The sequence below is a fragment of the Bombus fervidus genome, chromosome 2 (genome assembly GCF_041682495.2).
Source record: "Bombus fervidus isolate BK054 chromosome 2, iyBomFerv1, whole genome shotgun sequence".
NCBI lineage: Eukaryota > Metazoa > Arthropoda > Insecta > Hymenoptera > Apidae > Bombus > Bombus fervidus.
Window position 1 is genome coordinate 9,231,071 of NC_091518.1, and position 23,971 is coordinate 9,255,041.

General features: G+C 32.4%; 1 protein-coding gene and 1 long non-coding RNA gene across 10 annotated transcripts in view; one reads left to right on the forward strand and one right to left on the reverse strand.

The window, feature by feature from the left end:
- Nucleotides 1-2,909: 2,909 nt before the first annotated feature.
- The window catches only part of Mctp (multiple C2 domain and transmembrane region protein), a 41,961-nt gene continuing 20,899 nt past the window's right edge, over nt 2,910-23,971 (reverse strand). For 2 of the 9 annotated variants that reach the window (XM_072021984.1, XM_072021982.1), the window contains 9 exons: nt 23,568-23,759; nt 14,549-14,697; nt 13,471-13,876; nt 13,027-13,169; nt 12,585-12,944; nt 12,143-12,272; nt 11,232-11,351; nt 10,103-10,428; nt 2,910-9,595 (listed from right to left, as the gene is read on the reverse strand). In XM_072021984.1, coding sequence (XP_071878085.1) covers nt 9,484-9,595; nt 10,103-10,428; nt 11,232-11,351; nt 12,143-12,272; nt 12,585-12,944; nt 13,027-13,169; nt 13,471-13,876; nt 14,549-14,697; nt 23,568-23,759 — 1,938 coding nt within the window. In that variant the 3' untranslated portion in view covers nt 2,910-9,483. Of the gene's footprint in view, nt 9,596-10,102; nt 10,429-11,231; nt 11,397-12,142; nt 12,273-12,584; nt 12,945-13,026; nt 13,170-13,470; nt 13,877-14,548; nt 14,698-15,609; nt 18,714-23,567; nt 23,760-23,971 lie in introns of those variants that run through there. The other 7 variants (XM_072021983.1, XM_072021981.1, XR_011803143.1 and 4 more) reach the window with 6 other exon arrangements.
- On the forward strand, nt 19,344-20,503 carry LOC139997917 (uncharacterized). The gene is made up of 2 exons (XR_011803150.1): nt 19,344-19,481; nt 20,310-20,503. It is a non-coding gene; the product is annotated as an uncharacterized lncRNA (long non-coding RNA).

The following is a 23,971-nucleotide window of genomic DNA, read 5'->3' on the forward strand; positions in this document are numbered from 1 at the left end:
CAATTTGGTTGCCTACATGTTGGGGTTAAAGGGTTAAAAGGGTATAAGGATCAAAAGTGTCTTTCTCGATATCGGAAATTTCGGGTAGATGTTCCTAAAAAATAAGAAAATTTATGTATAGAGAGAAAGTGGTAATAGGATTAAATAATAATTCTAAATTGAAATGAATTAAATTTGATGCAAAGTAAAATTCCATGATAAGATTGTGTAATGAGAATTTTTATGAGACTGTCAATATTTTATTAATTAAACTGACGCAGAATGTGTTTGTTAATTATTAGGAATTAGCATTGGCCATTAATTGATAAAAAAGTTAATTTCTCCTATAACTGACAATTTATAAAGTTATTAAAGTTATAAAGTTATTATTATGAATAAATAAAAGAAGTTTCTATATGAATTCACTATTATACATTTGCACGCAGATGAAGCTCCAAAAATCACTTTCTATACAAATATGAAGTACATATGTATAGTAAACATGAAATGGTATACTAAACATAAAAAAGAAGATCAAAGAGCAAAAGCACTATTGCAGAATGGATTCAATTTAATACTAAATTTCCTCCACTTTAATGTTATATTTACCTATTATAAAAAAGATCTTTATCCAAAATTGTTGTCCATTAATTGATAATAATATTATCAATCTTCTCCTAACAATTTACTCTCTACTATACTGCAATAATTCTCTGGTATCAAATATTCTCTACAGAAGTTACAAAAAATCAAAGTAATCGACCAGCTCGCAGGAACAGAATTACAAGAATGCGACTAGACGAGATAGACGTGTTACTGGAGAGCAAACAATTTAGAAAATCACGATTACCAGGTCAGGAGGCATGATGGAAAGAGATAGAGTACGATTTGTCACGACGTATCCGTTGAATCCGGCTCATGGAATCGTGAAAACTGGACGTACTCATAACTTTCTATTGGTATATGAAAATTTCAGCGGGGCGAACATGGCCACCAGGCCCACGGCATAAAAAAAAGCGAATTCAGGTTCTCACAAGTTACAAAATATCTCTTCCTGTCGTGAAAGTTTCTTTCTATCCATGATCCACTGCTTGTTTAAAATATTATTACAGTGACAAAATGTGGCATTTGTCTTTTTCGGTTTATTATCGTTTTATTCACTTAGAAATTGAACGCATAGATGGAAAGTTATTATATAATTTAGTTGATATATAAAAATTATAATGTATACCTGTTATGTGATTTTTTAGATGGTGGAATAGGTTTCAAAGTGTCTGATTGGAGGAAAAGTGGTTGATGGCAGCTGTGCAATATGTTTTGACTTCTTTGATGATGATGACACTGCAAAATTTTTTTGTAGTACGTTTTTCATGTTCTTTAACCTCTTTTTATTTAATGTAATATTTTAACCTAAGTTTTCTAGCTAAAATAATACTCATCAATAAATTGAAAAAGTACCTTTATACAAAAATCATGTTCCAATGCATAAATCAATTTATTATAAGAGTTTTATATTGGAAAGAAAAAAGAAGTATTTAAATTAATAACAGAAAGTGTAGATTTTTTATTTTCTCATTTCAAATTAGAAGTAAGAAAATATGTACATATTAATACAGAATATAGTATTTCATTAAATAAATTAATTTATCATAGGAATTGAATTCCATCTATCTTAGTCATTTAATACTTTCCGAGGAGAAATATCTGTACTTAGACAGCTGGATCGATGCTTCCTCAATGAGATCCAAATCACCGAGACGATCACGACCTCGACTTTCACCCTCGCGCAAGGTCTAGGACACTCATCTAACACGGATCTTCTTCCTATGAATGAAGAATCCTTCGTGGTCATCAAGAAACTGGTTTGAAATGTGTCTCTAAAGTTTCTTAAATAATAGTCGCTTCCTCAATGTTAATGGAGGTATTAAGAAATTGAGATATTCCTACAAGTAACTATTCTTATTATTTTGTTACAAAATAAATATTTCAATATTTTAGCATAGAAATTATAAAAGCACTTGGATCAATTAAGTAAGTATTTCTACAAAAAAATCTTTTTAATAAAAAACAACTGTAATAGATATAAAGTATCATTTCTTTTGAAAATATAATTAATACATTAATAATTACTACTGAAATAATTAATAAGTACTGCAATGATTTAATTAGTTCAATGAACATGTTTCCATTTTTTTTATTTAATATAATGGTTTTATTATAAATGTTTGAATCTCTTTTAAATTAAATATTTGCTGTTGCTGTTTTCCGCTACAAATCGAAAAGAGTTTTTCCGTTTTAATAGTGACAGCATGCTTATTCTTTTCTGTCCTATTAACAAAAGACCAACAAATTGGGTCAAATCCTGTTAGGAACAAAGGAAATTGTGTTAGCGGAGTGCGTCATACTGTACCGAAGGAATTCTCAAAGAGAGGAAGGAAAAATGGAAATGTGAGTCAGCATCCTATGGGTCTTATACTCACAACTTCAGTTATAGTTTCACTTTCGCCATTCCAGATGCCGTTCTTTACCAACGACTCAACGAGCCGGCTTATCGCATATTTGTATATACCAAAAATTGCTCAAATTAGCATAAAAAGAAATGTAGTTCTCTCAATGGCATGTCGGTAGAGAAATGATAGATATAATTGGAAAATAACTTTCCTAAAAATTTTCTATTGTATTTCTAAAATTTACTTAAATGATCAAAGAAAAGAGATTGTGATTTATAAAGGAAATATATTGAAAAATTGTCCTTAGAGTTAAACGAAGAATCGTTTTATCTGATGTTGTCATGCTTTTCCTCTTTCCTTTCTTGCTCTTACTTTATAAAGGATAAAAATTTCAGTGTTGAATATAAAAATTGCATTCTTGAGAAATTGAAAATTGTATTTTTCAGTAGACATCTTCCTGGAAACTGAATAAAAATGGTATTGGATATTAAAAGTTTTCTTTATTTTTAATTTTATGAATATAATAATGAATCTTATCACCTTTTGTCGTAAGTACATTTTTGTCGGAAACACTGAGAATGCCGACCAAGTTCCAGAATTCGATCTAAATAACAGTCATATATGTATATGCATGTGTGTATATATATAATTTAATACAATAATATATTAATGATTATATCTATACATTTTATCGCTTTGTCTTTATTCTCGTTTCTTCCAGTTTTCACTCTTTTTTGTCTGTTTTTCTAATTTATTTTTGTACGATCGAGATCAACCGATCTGGACTTGGTCCGAACCTTCTTTGCTTTACACGTGACTTCAATTTCGATTACTCGATTAATGCACCGATCGAATCACAAATTGTGTTTTAAACTCTATCTAATTATCTTAAATTTAATGTTCGTTTGTCCTATGGAACAGACCTGTGCGGAGCATTGTCGATCGATCTGCCATCTGGATCACTATCATTTCATCGTTCAACTACGATAAAAGTAAATAAAATCGAATTGAATTGAAACATGTAGAAACTTGTAATTTATAATTTATATTTATATTTGTATAATTTATATTTGAAGAATTGGAGAATTCGTAGCGAAAGTTAAGAAAGATTTAGTTCATTAACGAATTCTCGATATTTCTCTTTAATTCACTTTAGTATCCAACTAAGAATAATATTTATTCGTTTCATTATTTGAAAAAAATACATAATCAGACTACGTATATTCATGCAAATTCACATTTTTACGAATATAATTAAGAAAGTGCAATTTGAATAAGAATTTGTTTTACCTATTAAATATTGTAGAGGATACTATACTTTAAACATTTTATATATTTTTGTTGCATTTCCAAATTTTCCATAAATGCATAAAAATCTATACTCTATTTATAATAAAAGCACTACGAACTTTTTTAACGACCAATAATAAATAAAATGGAGTTTTGGGAATAGAAAAAACATTCATCCAGAGGACAGAATTCGGGAAAAATACACGCGCCCTCGTGTGATTTCGTGGAAATCAAATTCGTCCTGACTTTTCTCTCTTTCTCTCTCTCTCTCTCTCTCTGTTTTCGGCCTTGCTTTCCTCTTAACGACTAAGACACTTTAATGAAGATTCATATAACACGAAGAAACTGGAGCATGCAAACTTGAAAGTGCGTGCACGAGATAATAATGAATATACGCGTGAATGTATGACCGCTCGTATCTTTTTACGTTTCCCTGTTTGCGCTTGAACAACCGTGTTCCGAAAGAAACGGCTCAAATTACAAGAGCAGACGTAGAAAACTATTTTCCTTCTCTGTCGGTGAGATGCTTATACGGAGGAAAATGTCTCTTTTAAAATTGAGAAAGCAATGTTTTTGAAATATCTTATACACCTTGTTGGAAGTACAAAATTGGAAGAGTAGAAAAACCACGGTGTAGAACGCGAATAGTTTCTCTTGAAGCGTCGATCGATACTCACACTATCTTTAGAAACTGTAATTTTATTATTATTTATTTGTAGTTATCTAGCTTTTGGATAATTTAAATCGCATGTTGTAATTGTAAATTAATTTTAAGTTATGGAACTTAATAATTGAACGAATAAGTATGACTATGAAGGCAATACAAATATATGTAGTCCAGTATTGGAAAGTTTATAGTTTCCGAATTGTCAGTACCGGAAATAATTGACAATAAGTAGATTCTTCAATAATCGGTTCCATTACAAGCGATTATTCATTACCAAGGTTAGTGACCTGTTTAGTGTTAATCTGTTACATAAGCGTTGCTAGTAGTCACTAACATTAATTGTTCCGAACCTTTCCTGTTTTCAGTATTTTATTGCTTATGGTCACAACGATTATCATTGGTAATCATATTTACTATTGTAGAGTGTGCTTTGTATATTCTTTTAATATTTAACAACCGACGCTTCAATGTGATTAAATGTTAGCAAATACGTGAAAACTGAAATTGCATGAGCACACTACACATTATAATCTTTTTAAAAAGAATACAATGAATTGTTATCCACATCATTGTTTATATATTACTTAAATTTTCCTTTTATCTAACTACAAAGCATTTTACCAAAATTTACCAAGAGAATATATTCTCACAATTTCATGGAAAACATAAATGGAAAAGTGAATCCACGTACCCACACAATTTCAATACAAGGAATGTCGTATGGAATAACTATAGAAAACATACCAACTTTATCAGCTATGTGATTTAAAATCCCGAAAATCAACACCAATAAATTCAATAATCGACTCATACTTCTGATTGTCCGTCTTATAATAAAACGAAGCTAAACTAAGATCTATAAAAAAGAAAAGTTTCTGTTTAGCTATAGTCACGAAATTTTAAATCACACGCTCTACATCTCTCGACCTAAACACAATGAAATTGATTTGCAATATCACAAGTTTTTCACTTACGAAGAAAGTTCGTTGATTAGATTCTACATAATAGAAAGAATCGCCTAATTTTCCCTCGCTTTTCGTATGTATCTCACGTTCACGTGTAAGTGTTCAGTGTGTTCTGTATTATACATTTTATCCCTCGACTCAGGCCCAAAATCGGCGATGAACGTTACTATGCACTGTTGACCATAGGTATGTACATATTTAAGACACTTAGTTATACTGCTGAATTCAAAGAAAGTCCTGTGGAAGAAATACTAGCCTGATTGGTTGTTAGCAAACGCAACACGATCGTAAAGTTAAGCACGCGTATTGGCCGAAAGTGTCATATATAAACAAAAGAATGTAGGAACGCGTGACAGTGAACGATAAATAGTAGTACCTCCTTTATCGACCCATGAGATTTTATTAAATAATTCAAATAAATTTTATTTCATTTAGTTTTTTACGTTATAAAACATAGGTAACGCGAATGAAATAACACATTTATAACAAAAATAAAAACAGTGAAATGCATCTAATTTGTACTAAGTATCAAGAGTTGTCTGAATACTTATGGCCGATATTACTTACATTTGAACCCTTTGAAGCGCGAACTACTTCCGGCTATAGTCCGGTTTCTTTAATTCCCTACTAAGATAAAATACGGAAGATGGGGATAGAATTACGTTAACGGAACTTTCAGTCATGATTTCAATTACGATTCCTTTACGATTCGTCAATTTCACAGTTGACCGATCATGTTATTTAACGACGATTTAGCTAGGATAATTTTAGTATCTACTATTTAATTTTAATAATTTAACAACTAATTCTAGTTCTACTAATTTTTATAATTTCTTTCAATATTTCGAATATAAATATGTAAATATGCGTACAGGATATTAAAATTATGTAAGTTCATAAATTTAAATGTTAAAAAATGTTCTGTGTGTTTACATGAATTAATTGTTTAAGATAATTTCAGTCTGTTAGTAACTTCTTTTTCAATCATCTAAAATTTTTATCTTAACACAAACTGCATTTTAAAAGACTGTACTAAGCAGCTATAATAAATTTGTTTTATACAGTTAAGTTAAAATTGCAGATTTATAAATTCAACAATATAATTGTATCTCTGTATCCTTATAAATATACAAAAAATAAAATATGTATAATTGAATATATAAAAATATTATACAAATGTATTAAAAAAGAGATAAAAACTTTGAATGAAATATAAAAAATATTTATAACGCTTCAAAGGGTCAAATATGAGTGAAAATGTACTCGAAAGGTACAATTTTCTTTTACAACACTTGTGATTTTACTGACATCATGAACCTCACGATCATACGAATACAAGAAACAGCGAGAAAAACGATAGCGAAAGACTTGGAAAAAAATGGCGATGTCGCGATGTTCCGAGTTAGAAAAGCGAAAAAATGGATCAGCGATATCTCTCCTTCTCCTTTCAGCTTTCTCATCGGCTGGCACGAACCGTAAAATCGCGGTTAGGAATAATTAATTCAACGCGTTTTGCCTCCCTCCTCAAGCATGTTTGCCATGACAGATTTACCCATATTCATTTGACAGATCGCTAATTAGCCAAATTTTACTCTATAATAAATTCCTTAAAACGTACTCGAAAATACAAAATTTCGTTTATAATTATTTTATGGATCTTTTACTAGTCGCATGCTAGTCATCGCATAATTTTACGATATTTTTCATATAACACTTGATGTACAACTTTTAAAATTGTAATATTAATATCTTTATTCGGCTATTATTGCTTTTGCGACAACGCGAGCTCGTAACTATCCGGAAATGGAACATAAATAACGGAAGTAACGTGGTTTTTCCTTTTTACAGAGACAATATTATGATGATGATTACACAATGAGAGAAAAACCGGTATAAAAAGAACGCAGCGTAATATTCACAATGAAGAAAGTTACGAGATCTGGCTGGAACGTTATTTAATCGCAAGAGCTACAAACTATTGTCACGAGGACAGCGACAACTATTATTGTTATAAAAATAGTAATACAACTGGTCGGAGAAACTTTCTGCCCCTTTCTATGCTTTTTTCCGGTTTCTTCCGAACATCTTCACGCACGACTAATATTTTCTACGGTTTCTTCGTTAATTACCATGATTTGTACAAAGAAATCGCATAATGCCATTACCCAGCACGATTCTATTAGAAATTGAATATTTTCCTTTTATTTAAACTGCGATATGTTCCTGGTTATAACGTAAATAGTTGTAATAAAATTCTATCATTCAACCGTAAAGAGAAACTCTGTCACTTTTTACAATTTTCCACACGCAAAGATGCTCGTTATAGCATATGTTAATTTTATTGTATTCATGCTCGAGGAGGCGAATGAACGCGTGACAGTGTGCGTTGGAACGAAGAATTCGATAATATTAAATACTATTTAAATAAAATAACATTAGGACACTTCGAGAAGTCTCAACGGTAAAAGACTAAATAATAAACTGATTTCACGAACGACGAATAGCTCCTCGGCGATCGTTGAATAGTAAAATTACAATCGTAAGACTATAACGCGATAATTACAGCACGAGGTAGCACAAAGACTCGAATAAGAACAGACTACATATACCGATCGAACTGTTATTACTTTCTTCTTTTACAATAATATAGTATATCGAATAAAGTTTAGATGTGTGAATGTTGAATAACTGATTCTATTCGTCGTTCTTGAAATGGAAGAAACAACTCGTCGAGCGAATTTTGTCGGCTAAATAAGACCGCCGTAGAATAACTATATTTGTTTTTTTTTGTTCCTTTCTTTTTTTATATTTTTTCTTCTTTTTTTCTTTTAAACTTGTTAATATCTCTCTCTCTCTCTCTCTGTCACTGGTAACGATTGTGTAGCAGCTATATCTACGACACCGATGGACGAAACGGATCGACGAGGATAACCCGTTAGTGGGAATTATTCTCGCGTATTTTTCTTGTTTTTCTTCTTGAAATAACTATGGTATCTCTTCTCCGTCGATATTGTTAGCTAATATACCGCTATCGAACGCACATTCTTCGTTGAGTTTTGATACATTAGAAACGCGGTTCTTCCGTTCAAACGAGATATATATACTTTCAAAAACGTTTGTCTATTCGTGTTTTCCTTCGTTTTTTCTCAAAAAGGAAAGTCAAACGATAATTTATCGCAACTTGTTTCCTTGCTTGACGTTATGTTTGTTAAACTCGTTTCATTCGAATTTATGGAATTTTTTAATTTTCAAGGAAATAGATATTATATATTCAGAATAAAATTCAATATTTTACTGTCGTTAATTTCATGAGAGTGTTATTGGGAAATTACAACTTTCATTTTGACTTCCTTGTCGACGAACATTCACACAGACTCACCAACACCATTATAGCCGAGTCGTTCGATACAACTACTAATGTGCCGCACGTTTACATTCCAGAGATACTATATAGTTGAAAAGACATCATTTGCTTCTTTTTACAAAGTTCTCTATGTATTTCTGCGTCGACACGTTCCAACTATCGAATCGAAAGAGTATCTAATAACAATTTTGCATGGTATGTCCCGGAGATTTCGTCGTGAGAAATATCGCTTGGTAAACATTGACAGATGTTTCCAGCGCGTTCGTTAAACGTATCTAGCGACTTTATATTACGGATATACGTATTTAATTACCGAATATAGTTGAAGCTTTGAATATCTTATGCTATAAAAATGCGGAAGTCCTTCTGAATATTGTGATTACAATCTTCTTTTCTCTTTCTTATTGCAGTGAACTCGACCATCTGGTGGTTGATCTCTTTCATCCTCTAACTATATCTTATCTATTTCCTATTTCTCTTCATAATATGATGTAAAACTACTCTCACTGAGAATAAAACAGCTCTGACTTCGAAGATATACCACGCGAGGTGTTTTTAACGTGACCAGATAAGACTGGAAACTAGAATGATGAAAATCCCCCCCTAGCTAGACAACTACGAGTGGAAACAAAACGTTTCTCAGTCTATGTCGATCACATCCGAATTCTCCGCTGATCCCTTTCGCTGGCGCATCTTACGGCGCAGCAGGACCGTCCTCAGGATGCTCGGTGATCGTAGACCCGCGACTTCCGGCCGCGGGGCATGCTGCTACGCGGCCTTGTGCCTTTTCCTCTGTTCCCTCCGCGTTAAATTCGACGCACCTGGACTACCCGATGTACTGCTCTTCTCGCAATCGGCAGTTGGTAATGGTTTCAACTCTCTGAAAAAGATATATTATGATTTTTTTTTGTTATATACTTTCAAATTAATAATATATAATATAGTGCTATATTGTACATCCTGTTTAATGTATTGTTAATTAATAGTTATAGCATTATATGTATAATATAGTACAGTAGCATAGTACAAATATAATAAATGTTTATGTTTAGATTTTATTATTATTTATAAATAATAAAGATAGAAATCTTCGGAAAATTCTAGATTATCTCTTACCTTTACAAAATTGTTGTAATATAGTGCATTTATTCATAATGTCTAAATTAAGCACTAAAAATATTTAGATTAAAATTGAATTATAACTTTGCAATAATTGATATTACTTGCTAAACAATATATTTTTACTTTTAAGAAATGAAGATATACATAAATTCTGTTGGTCAATTTTGATATATGCTACATTGCCATTCATCAAAAAAGATTTATTCATTATAGCTTCAATAAAAGATGCTTATTTTAAAAAGTTATAGAGTAATTCTAAACGGACCTGTAATTAAGGATCTCCTCGTCATCGGGCACTCTAGTTATGAGGTCTAGAAGCTCGTTGTTTGGAACCGAGTGAGGCCGGACAATTTTCCTGGAGAATTTATTGACGCCCCATACTAGGATAAGGTATCTTAGTGGAATGAAATACAAGACAGCAACACCGAGGATCGCCAAAATCATAGCTAAATAACTCAAATAAGGGACAGTGAAATTGAAGAGATTCTTCACTCTTTCACAGAGGCTGGCTATGTAACCGATCGAGTTCTGAACAGTCTGGGTCACCTCCTGAATCGCTTGTAAGCGTTCCTTTAGACTTTTTTTCTCTTCCTGAAAGGAAGAACCAGAATAATCCATTTTAGAGAAAATCTGATAAAAGAAGATTTACTAAGAATAAGAAAATATGCTGAAGAAATAAAATTTTGGTCTTAATTTTTTATTAAAAATTTTATTTAAAATAATAGTAATACCAATAGTAATTAGTAATAATAATAAAATGTTTTCTGTATGTTACATCTGTAATAACATTCTGTATGTACGTTTCTGTATGGACGTATGATCAAGGTCAATCTTTAACTCGATGAAATCGATTTGACCAATATCGGCACACATCAATTCGTCGTTTGAATAGGTCGGAGGTTGAAACGAGAAAAACGCCAGACCAAAATACTTGCCTATCGCGTTCGTGACATACGTCCAAATGTAATATTCATTGAAAGGAGCCTTTAGCTACTGGCAACTAGGAACCTATTATAAACTTTTATTATTCCAGAAGAATACCATCAATCATTAAACAAATTACAGTTGTTTAACTGGTGTGTTACAAAACAGGAAATGTAATTTCAATTGATAATGAGTTGTGACATTATAAAAACAATAATTTGCTATTATGCAGCAGTGTTAAAAACAAATGGTAATCCAACTTCTCAATTTTTTACAGAAACATATGACTCAAATTTATATAAAATTATACAAATTTCTTTTTCTAATACCTTTTGACTGTAGAATAAATAAGACAATCATATGAAATTCTATTAAAAATGTAATTTTTTTCAAATTTTCAATGAAACTATAAACTTTTACAAAATTAAATATCGATAACAATTTAAATAACAATCGCTGAAGATACTTACTTTGTCCTTATCGTCATCGTCGTCATCGTCGTCCCCAGGAGTGGTAGGACCTTCGTCACCCTCGTCGTGGAAGTGGGAACTCGATTGATGCGATAAGGGCGTACCGGTTATTACCGCAACCTGTCCGGAAATCCATTGATTGAATCCGCTTCCATCTCCATAAAGCTGGCAGGTAGCAAAGGACGTGGACATGCAGCAATGCAGGTAAAGGTCGTCAAGCAGATGATTTACATACGTGTTATCTTACATGTGTTTAAGGTTGATTGGTTATTGGCGTCTATTATTTATAAGCAAGCTCCAGCATTGAGAAGATATAACAATAGTGATCAATATATTAGATACTAAATGGAAGAAATAGGGTAAAAATTGCTCTAAACTATGTAAGCCATTTCTATGGAAAATTTTGAAAATTTACAGGCATAAATTTTGAAATATCATTGTTGAACAATTCTGTACTAAATACTAGAATACTACTATATCTAATTTTATAAAAATATTAAAAAATGTAAAGATTTAAAACTTAGGACAACCAAACTGTATATTCATTCTAGTCACATAGCTTTTTAACTTTAATTTCATTTAGCTCAACAAGGAAGATAGTAATTTCTACTAAGTAGCAGTAACAAGAATAGGAAATTTAGTCAATGTATAAGATTACCTTATTCAATGGGACATTTTCTAATCTACAGCATTAAATATTGCAGATAATATTACTAAATAAAAGTTTTAGTAGTATTCAGTAGAATGTTAGATTTTTGCAGGTACTTAAGGCTAGCAATCAAGTTTAATGAATTAGCAAATACATAAGGTAAGTGTAAGAGTGTCAATAATTCATAGAGATGGTGATAAGTGATCTAGAAAAATGCTTTGGAGGTAAAATGTAAAAAGATCTGATTACTTTGTTTACATACCAGATAATACTTTAACAGGATAAGGAGTGCTACTCCAGGAAACATGTAAGGTTCAAAGTAGTAACAGCCCAAAATAAAGATGACTAGTGCGATGATGCTTCTCATTTTATTTTCCCATTCCCAGCAACTCCTAAAGATACAATAAAACACAAAAAAAAATTTCACCATTATTCATTGAATAATTTCATAATATCTTCGAATAGGATTAAAACATAACATATACGTAGATTAATATATAAAATATCTCTCTACTTTAATGTAGAAAATTAATGAATAAATGAATAATATAGCATTCTAGGAAACGTAGTAATTATTAATCGTCGTTTTGACGAATGACAAACAGTATTTAATTCATGAACGAAACATACGATGTGATTTACGTAACAAATGTCATGACTATTTCTAAAACAGATTGAAAATAGAATCAAAGTAGTACACGTACTGCACGTATTTTCCAATATCAATCACGATAACGATGATTGCCTTCAGCCTGAGAACGTTACGTAAAAACACCTGTCTTTTAAACTTTATCTCTGGTTCCATGTACTTCTTCTCCTTGGGATTTAACGTTCGAACACATGCTCTGACAACGTTCCACACCACGTTCAGCTCCAAAAGAATTTGCGGAGAATTTCCTTTGGCACGACCCCTCAATTTTTTGTCCTTTAACGCGTACCATCGTTTCTCACCGTTCCTTATCCTTAGAAGAGGTATGGCGACTTTGCCGAGAAACTCTACTTTATGGTCCCTGTCCTCGTCGTACACTGTCACCTCTAACACCGAATTGATATCTTTCACGTTACTATGAGAAACAAATAAAAAAGGTTATATTTTTTATATTCTCTTCTGAAACTGAAATGGGTTATATAGTCACGATGGCTTACAAAGTGAATATTTTCTGCCAACTTGGAGCCAGCGTTTTATATTCCGTCTGGGTTTGCAATCTTGCGTTTACCAATTCCAAGACGCAAAAAGGGTCGCTCTTGCCACCCAAGTCAGCTGCCGCGAGACCTTGTGCTCTGAATACCTATATAACGAACGAATCATAAATATACATTTTATGAATTCTACAAATCGAAAGTAATAAACGAGAGATATAAGAGATACGAATCCTAAATTTATACTTCCAAAGATTTTAAATACATATTGTAAATTTCTGTGCAGTTGACAATTATATTTAATAAGATTATAAAGATGAGTTTGGAAAAAAAGTTAAACCTTTTTTAATTAGTCCTAAAAAGCTATATTCATCTCCTATTTTTGAATTTTCTAATTCTATTTTTAAGCTTAAGTTTTCTCCTCCTTCTCCATTTTTTAAAGATAGATACCTTTACTGTTAAATGACCAACGTCCCGTACCCTCTGCAACGAGTTCACCAAAGCATATCTTTGGTATAATTGCTCACGTTCACGAGGTGTGTCTTCGTGAGCGGCTAAATCGCTGATCGTTTCGCTAGCGGTGGTACCACTAATAGTTAACAGTAAAAATATGCTGCCAGAGCCGTCCTCGAGATCCCGCCAGAGTCGATGAGTCGTCTCACGTTCAAGCGTCGTCAGATCGATTACCGTTTTTCCCATTAGGTCATCTTGGTGGCTTTTATCCCGATCCCAGACCGTGACCTCCAATTCTTGGCCTAAATAAGGATCTTCGTAAAGGTGGAGATCGAACTGCTCCAACCAAACGGGATTCAGGGTCTTGTGCACCACTTTTGACTTGTACTTTTCTGTTCCGAGACTGAAATATGCAGAAGAAAATGATTATAATTACCATTAAATGTTAATTTGGATATATTTTACCAATAAGTAAGAATAATACTTGATGGGTAATCAAATTAACGTATTTAGTAATTTGCTAATTTTAACATTATTTGGTTTTCTCAGAAATCAGACTAATGAATCTCACGTTTTCTAAATTTCCCAGTTTGTTATGATTAGTATTCGAATTCTGAATTCTCAAAAAATAAATGATTTGTTTCTATAGGATTGTTTATCATAGGATCGTGTGAATTGTCAATTGTAAGACACATTTAAAGGAATAATATTTCTAACATGGATACTATACTATCAAATCTTTCCATTTTTCAATTGATAGAGTTCAATTGATAGAGGCTTTTCTAAGCGATATATTTATCTTCCTTTTAAGATAGCAAGACTTTTGTAATTATTACATTTTATATCGCAGTATCCTGTATAATTTAAACAACGAATGACAAAAAGTACAACTGAAATATAAATTAGATACTTTATATAACTTATTTCGTTGACATTGATACTTTTTAATCTTACAAGTATTTCACAGTGAAGGAAGCGAAGTACAGGGATAGCATCAACGATAAAAATTAAGTAATTTCAATAACAATGAGGACACTATTGAGGACAAAAGTGGAAAGAATAAGGTTATTCATACCGAAATTTGACATAGGGATCCGAAAGACCGTCTATATCCATCGGTAATAAATTCTTCGCTTCCACAAGAACAATCGTTACCACGGAGCTCCATATCTGTGACTTTAACCGTCTATTTACGTCCGCCAATCGATTGGTCCTTTGGAAATACTGCAGACATAAAAATACGCCATGTGAAATTGAATTTTCTATCTGATGGAGGAAAATATAATAAGAATAAAGTAAAATAAAAGGAAACAAAATAGGGAAAAGAAAAATATCGTTTCACTGTGGAAAATAATAATTTTAGAAGGTTCTGGTTAGAACATGTGTATCGGAAAAAATGTTGGACAAAATATCAGCTCCGATATTAGTTTCTCAACTGCTTGTTCGATGGGCACGATTCTATGTATATATGTATATTATATATAGGGAACCAGTCAAGGTTTATCTACGATTCTATATGTTCAATTTCAATATTTGTTTCTCAAAATAGTGAACAAACTGTTTCGAGTAGTCTATACAGAGCTTACCACGGTAACTGAAACATAAGATATGAAAAAGAAATAGGGGCTCAGATTAAGTGATTTTAAATGTAACTGCAGCATTAGCTTTACCTCTGTCATCAAATCGACAAATGTGAATCATTCACTAGCATCGATAAATGCTATCTCTCAACATGAATTCAGTTTTGACTTCGCCTTATGTACATTTAGTGTATTGCGAGATGTTAGATAACATAAGTAAAAATAGAACTTGGACTTGTTACCGCAATTAAGTTTTTTTCAAAGATAAATCATGTATGTTCTGATTGTGAACTGCATCAGGAATCTACAATACAACAGATTCTCTGAATATCCTCCATCATCTGATTTCAATTCTTAACAACTTCTATAAAAAGAAAACTAATTTTTCATAGTATTCTACAATTTAAATTATAATCATAACTACTGGTTCCCTAGAAAAATAAAATGTTCATCAATATCCTATATCATCTTTTCTCAACTGTTAATAGTCAACTAGATATATATAAACAAATTTCTCCAGTAAAATTAATTAAAAAAAAAAAATACTCCAGTCTACCCTATGAATATCTTCCATTTTCTCTCTAACATTGCCCTTGAGTTTATCGAACAGATCATGATGCTTCACGTCCTTCGCGTCCAACACCTCTTGCTCCTCTACCTTCGACTGTTCAGAAGACTTCCTCAACCTCGAAATCAAATTTGCAGTCTCGAATCCCGATTTCTCCGATCTCTTTAAATGTTCCAATTTAATCTCTATTCTTCCCTCCTCGTCCTTCTTTTCAGGCGCGGTAAATTTGAAATCAAAACTCTGCTCTTTCTCGCTCAACCTCCCCTCCTCCATCTTCAAACCACTATTTTTCCTGTCGTGAACGACAGAATACGTTCCAGAGGGTCTACAACGTTCAACGATCCAACTTTCTATAGGCAGCAGCCACGGATGCTTCTCCACCTTCTCCTCCCATATCTTCTCTATCTGATCCTCCAAGATCCTCTCCACAGAACCCATCTTCCTCTCCAACGAAGATCTCAAAGATCCGATCGTTCTCTTCTCTTTGCTTCGAATTGGTCTTTCGATCGACAAGCCCTCTATCCTATTTGTAGAAGAATCTCCTCCAACATTTTCCGCCTTTCTCGCTAAATTTTCCAACGAACTCCACCTTCTAGTCGGACGATCCGATTTAATCTTATTTTCCAATCGAACATCTTTCTCTTCGGCACTGATTCCTACGAGGAAATTAATATCAGATATTTCACTAGTAGCTTTAAATGTATTTTCTTTCTGTTTTTCTTCGTTGACGCTAGAAATTATGAGAGTAGGATCATTTTTCTCGGATTTCTTCTTAAAGGTACCTTGCTCACCTGCCAAAACGTCCATGAACTTACGGTCTTTTATACGACTGGTACTCAATCTTAACCTTCGAGGTGGCGCTTCGACGGTTTGCGGTAACTCTGAAATGCTTTCAGTGTTTTTGTTATCATCTTGGCCAGCATTTTTCTCTGGAGAACTCTCGTCAATATTAAAATATCGACGATCGGTATCGGATCGATCGAATCGCATGCTTCGTATCGCCTTTCGAAATACCGCATCCACTTCCGCCGTCATCTCTTCAAAAGTTCGATTCCTCGTTGTGAAATCTTCCTCGGACTTGTGTCGAAACTTGTCTCGATGATGAACCCAAAATTTTTTCCATTTATTTTCATGAGTTTCTTCGTTGGAGATTATTTTGAGGAACTTTGAGGAAGTTTTCGTAGAAGAATTTTTTGAATCGATTGACAATTGTTTTGGAGAGATGTCACTCACCTTGTCGCGCTTTAAAAAGCTACTTCCGCTCCGTGGTGCCACCACTGTTGGTTCTTGGTCAGACATTTCCGGTTTGGACTCGGTGTCTGATATTTGACTTTCTGCCAAGTCTCTCGGACGCGTATCTTGATTATTTTCGTTGCTTGTTTCTTTCGAGTCTGTTTTAAATTTTATGGATTCTACGTTCTTCTTCATTTTGTAAAGCTGTGACGTAGGATGATGATTCGTTATGAACTGAAAATACTAGGGAATGGTATTTTTTAGGTGTTTCGAGTGGAAACGCTTGCCTTGCAATATTTTGAATATACACATTATGTGACCAATAAACGCTTTCTTCCGGTGTTCGCGTGCGAATACGCGCCTAATTGACACCACCCGACGTGACGCCGAGAATTTCTTTCCTTCTCCACGGTCGATAGGATAGTTACGTCGATCATCGTTGGTTACAGTTGTCAGAATTGTAAAATTTATTTTTTATCCTGTTAATTTCTTCTTATAAACTTGTACCTTTTTTATATATAAATATGTTTTCGTATTTTTAATGTTACTTCACTTTCAACGAAGTTTTTATCTTGAACTATGAATTTCGTTCGATCAGGGTTAGGTTGGAGTTATACATAATATGATATAATATAAAAAATATAATATAAAAAGATTTCTTTAATAATTAAATATTTTTCTTAAATATTTTAATTAGATATCATTCTTTAGTAAATTTAGAAAAGTTGACAAAGATTCTGTACGTATAACTTTAAAAATTGCAAATTAGAATAAAAAGAATTTTTAAAATAAAAATTAAAATAAAATAAAATGTGAAATAGCAATAACGAATAATAATGCAAGGTAAATTGGAATTTGAATTTTCAAAATCTTATACGACGATGTCCATGAATATTTCGTTGACTCTTTTAGTTCCGCTCCTATGGCATTGTTATCCTTCTATTGTTAAAATTAACTGCAGTAATGTATCTTCGACTTTGTTATGCCACACTTTTACACATCGACGAATCTTCGTGCGTCAACAATGGTAAAGATGCTAACAAGTCTTCCTTGTAAATCTCGAAGCTAAACTGTCCGCATCTGTCATTTTTTAATGACATTAAAAGATCGCATTTGAATCAGAACATAAACTTCTTCTTTCGTTTCCTTTTACATAATATAAATATTGCGATACGTCACAATAATTTTTCACTATATATATATTTCTAACACTAACACTTTTTATACAAAAAGAAAGATTATCTTCACACCTCACAATCAAAACCACTTTTGATAAAACCTTTCAAGTATAAAATAATTAGCTTCGGAACCAACTAAAATATAACAAAACCAATCACAAAAGCAATCGTAGAAAATCCATTAAATTGTCTCACACAGTTTTATTAAACCTCCACAAACGTATTAATACCAAGACTTTAAAAACACAGACAAAATCACAGTAGCGTTTCGAAATAATACTTCATTTCGCTGAAATCGATCCGGCCAATACAGGTTAACTGATTCCGTACAGATCGCGTGACCAATCTAACGATCTGAAGCGTGGAATTAGTGTTCAGATTGAACCAAACAAAGTTAAAGATTTTTTCTCGTAACCTTAATTGCTATAGAGAATCGAACCGAAAAATCTTCTTCAGATAATACTACGACAAACGAACTGCTCGAATACAAATTATTAGAGTTCTTACAGCCTCACTGAGTCATCGGTAATGTTTGCAGTCACGTGTGCACGTGGCTCGAAGTCGTGATTCCACTTGCTAGTTATATTGTATTGTCTTGTTTAACTAACTATTGTTATCCACACTATATCTTAAAAGTACCTTTGTCGAAGAGAATTCTGATATTATACAAGATATTTTTTTATTATTATATAAGATAGACTTTTTTTCATGAGAAATAGACGAAAATTTCATCACTTTTTTACATATTTTTACGTATAAAGTATTGACAAGCCAAAGTTATTGAATCCATTCATTGACATTTTTCGAATAATTTACTCTACTTTTTGTTTTGTAGAGTGAATCGATTTGGCAAATATGTTCGTGTTACTGGTTCACATGTATATCGCTCATTTTACGCTGCTCCAATAACTGACACCACTCAGCGGTCAGTCAACAAAGTAGTGTCGTACACCGTATTTCATACCATTTCGAGATTTAACTGCCTCTTGGATGATCCCCATTCCGCGTTCCCATTCACTTTGTGCACACACTCGTTAGTTACGATCGTACAGTGTGTCTCGCAATGCTTGAAAAATTGTGCAAGTAAATATGTACTTATGTATGCATACGTTGACAATGTGCGGCGAAGACAAAAGAGTTACGCGAACGAAAGGGACGTTATTTTTAGCAGGAGAATCGTTCTGGTTTCCCGCGGAATAGCTCTCTTGAAATAATCGACAATTTTTTATCTGTACGTATTTGTAATAAACCTTTTTATTATTCACTTTATTAAAGATCGAATTTTTTTAGATAAAACGTTGGTTTAGAATCAAAACTTTAAAACAGAATATACGACGGCAACAAAACCACGAGAACCTAACATGCTCGAATGACGATGGTGACTGCTTGACGATACAGCTTAACTCGACAACCGAACCTCTCTTTCCCTCTCCATTCCCGACACAGGAGGTAAACATTGCGATATCACGTATACATAACTTTAATATACGGTCGACTTGCATCACATTGGCGTAGACAAGTAAATAAAACATTTCTACTCTCTTCTGACTTTTACCGAAAATGTGAATTTCGCCTCTAAGAACCCAATTTTTTGGTCGAAACGTATGTTCACTAAAAATACTTATCTGATAAGTACTTTGTTGATACTATGAGCGGAACTAGATATTGAAAAGTATTTATTCGCGGAGATTGAAAAGTATTTACGAGTAGTATTGTTTAGAGTACATATTTTTCAAGCTGCGTAAGACCACTTATGAAAAATTTTATTTGACAAAACGATTCATATATTGATAATAAAGCGATATTCCGTTATTTTGAGCACCGTATGCGTTCAAGTAAATGATAAAATTTGCCGTTTAAATGGTTATCAGATTAAAGTAAATCATACAATACGCCAATCAATCAAACTTTAAGGAGGTATAACTTTTAAACCAATGAGATCCTTAAACTCAAAATTGTGAAAGTGAAAATGCATAAACTGTTGAAAAAAGAGAGGTACCTAGAGGAAAAGCTTACTCTGATAAAGATTTCGTATTTTCTTAATTTTTCTCTGTATACTTTTCCGTTTTATATTTTTAGGATCTACAGAGTATCACATCACATTGTTATAGGCAAGTGGTCAAGACACGCTGCTACTTTCTTTTAGTTTCTGATTAAAATTCTATATCTTTTGATTTTAGAATTTTATACGTTCTTATTTGTCTGCGTAGACTGCGTAATTTTGCATACAAGGTATGTCAAGACTAGAGATTAAATAAAATTTATTTATTTATATAGATGATAAATGACGACTGGTGTCAAAAGGTTGAATATGAGTGTACTTTATAACGTACCGATAATGGATTCTTTTGAGACCACATGAAACCTGTTAACTACTGAAACCGTTCATGAATGGTTATTGTAATATTGTGAGCGCTTTATGCTCGAACTTTGTCATAGCATTTATGTACTCACGTCTAGCAAAGTATTAATTACGTCTAGTAAAATAAAAACGTATATTGTCGCCTTTCTAGTTTGTATTTTTAATATAATTACCATTCTAAAAAACCTTTTGTATGCATTTAAATATAACAGTTATATTTATAATAAAAAATGTGCATGTAATTAAAATAGAAATGTTCTGATTCTTAAAAGTGTAAAAATTTATACCAGTCAGCGTTACTTAACCACATTCATGTAATTGCTTTTTAAATGCATGCGTCATGTTCCATTGATACCTATAACACATTACATAAGATAACTCCATCCGACGACAATAAACGTTAGTAAACGTTTCTATGAATATTTTGTTGACTATCTTACCGATAAGTCAATGTTATACAGGAAGACCAATTGTATTTCCAAATCATATTCCAAATCATATTTCCGAGTTTTAATTCTAATTTTCATCAATATTGATAATCTTTTCTATCGATTCCATTTACAATTATACAAAAAGTAATAACTCAAATGTAAATCAAATAAATTTATCATAAATAATTCATACATTCTTTTTACCGAATCGATTTCAGCACCGAAATTAGTTTTTCCTAACGTTTCATGATTTTGTAATCCTTCCTAGACAGATTTCTATTAATTCAGAACTTACGAAATCTACTTCTTTCTTCTAGTTAATGATTTTGCAGATCAATGATCGTCCGAGCATTTTATCGGCAATATTGATTTCGACACACGAAATAATCTAGTGTGAGACTATAACCATCGGTTAGAATGGTTAGATCAGGCTGATTTTCTTGCGCAAATGGAGAAATTTTTGGATTTCTGAAGCGGAAACACATCAAGAGATACGAAATATGTGTCTTTTTACTGTAAGGCTGAAGATAAAAAGCAAAATCAAAACAATTGTAATATCTAATCATATAAAATATGACATATATTTATGATTTATGTCTTATAATCTCATAAGTACTAATGTACATAATGTATACTAATATATATTAGAATAAAAGATATCAAATATCAGAGTCAGAATCTGAAAATAGTAATTAGACAACAGACCTATTTTGCAATGGAAGGAATTCTGAAGGCATCAATATTTTCCATAACTTTCAAGGCCTAATGAGTGTTCTGAGAACTAACTGTGTAATATTGATGAATCTTATCACCTGCTTATCACATAATGTATGAAATGTATTTTTATCCAAGAAAGAAGATTAAAGAGACAATTTAGTAATACAATTTTTGTATGCCTAATAATTGTGATATTAAGAAAATTTAAATTTAGATTTATTTATTATTATAGCAGTTTTATTAATAGTAGTTATTAAGTATATACTTATTATAGTACTATTTACTATAGTACAGTTATAAGCACTTATATTAAGCAGTAGGTTGAATTGAAATTTTTATGAGCACATTTAAAGAACTAGAACCTAAGCACAAATTTATTTTACTCACTAAACATTATCATAAATACAATGATACTAAGCTCCCAACTTTCTATAAATACATAAACATCCACAATCTGTTTATTAAAAGTAATCTTATAGTATCAATTTCTTTCAACGGAAAGGTATAGCGTACCTTCTATTCATTCTTCTATAGAATCAACAACGAAACGAGCAATTTGTTGATAGGTCTTTTCATGGCAAACACTTTGACAGTTCGTGCACACTGTCTACGTTCCAATTGCAGCTTGTCGAAGTTCATAGTCGACGGACTTATCGTTTACCGATATTCCACTGTGTAGAAGGTATCTATCCACAGGAACGTCGAATTGTTCATTGTACAATGTTTAATGCTTGCCAGGGTGAATTGTTCGAGGCGTCCATCGAGTAAAAGTCGAATATTCCTTTGATACAGTAATAAACGTGAAACTGGACCAACGAGCCCTAATTTTCCATTCAGGTACTTCATCATGAGTTCCTCGACCTATTTTAATCGATTTTAACATTATGAGGATCAATGATATTAGGTTGACTAGCATATGAAATATGGTTTCTTCAAAATTCGAACTTGCTGGGAAAATACTACCCATTAAATATATTGTCCTATCATCAATTATTTTTTTCATTAATTATTTCTATTAATTACTTTTTTAACTCTATATTTTTACTTTTCACATATTCAAAGTTATTGAATTTTTCAACACATACCATTTGAAACTATATTTTGTTAATTCTTAATATGAAAATTGCACCTGAAAGTAGCCAGTCATGTTATAATTTTAACATGTTCACCTGTAAGGCTGTAAGTATCATAGAGTGTCAGATTCACACATTTTTACAGATTCAACATTCATATACAGTTCATTCGGTTTATTAAAATTCTCTTCACAGCGGCTCGTGCGAGGAAGATAACGTCGTTTAAAGTAGCACAACGGTCCGTGTGCCCCTATCACCGTCATAATATGCAAATCCTCGACATTATCTATGTTTATGGATTCTGAATCGGCAGCTGTTTAGCCTCGATAGTAGTAAATAACTACAGGTCGCATAATTGATCGTTCAGGAACATTTACCGTTTAAAGTTTCCTTATTAGGAGAGACGAAAAGAATTTGGAGCTTAAACATGCAGTAATTCAACTTTGTCTTGAAAAACTTTCCATACAATAATAACTAAGACAGATATTTAGGTGATCCCATTTAGCTGGGCCACCCTGTATATTGATTGTTTATGTACAAGTACAAATTCACTAGGAAATTATTAAATTTGATACACATTGTGGTAATAGAAGACAAGATGGAGCAGACAAAGCTCCGGAGTTTACTTTGACAGGTGTCTGTCTCTATTATCTACACTTATAAGCTAAACGGCCGTCGCCTATATCCTAAAGCTCCCTTATTCTGATCGCATTTATTTGCTCCATCAATATAATTTAAGTACCATAGAACAAACAGGAGGACTTTACAATCTCGGTTTTAAATTTCCAGATGCTAATTTTATCCTCATTAAACGGTATATTAATACTACTTCGCATGATAAAAAGCTACGATTACTTTAAAAACTTATTAAAAAATAGCTAAACAATCTACTAAGAAATCTATCAGGAAACAAATAAAAATCTAAGAAATTACAAAAAATCAAAAAATCTACCTGCTCCTTTTCCTGCTGATTCCTTGGCCAAAGGGTAACTGTCAAATAAATCTCCCCCAAATGTTGTTTAGGTCTATTGTGGTCTTTCAGTTCCAACATAACATCCTGTGACTGGCCTAGGTCCAATTGTGTGAGATCCAATTGCGCTGCGCCCATAAAGTCATCCTGCAGGCCCCAGTCGTAGTCGAAGACCTGTCGAAACGACCAAGGTCTTTTGCTAGTCAAAAGAAAGAGCAAGAAGAAACTGATAAAAATCCCGGCGACCATCTCTAAACGTTCTAGGACGAATTGGAGAGCGAATAAAAAGAACACGATCTATGGAATAAATTTTCTTTCAGAATTTTTCGTGGGTGACTATTACAGTTAGCATCAAGAACGAAAAGGATTAAAAATTTTTTTAGAAT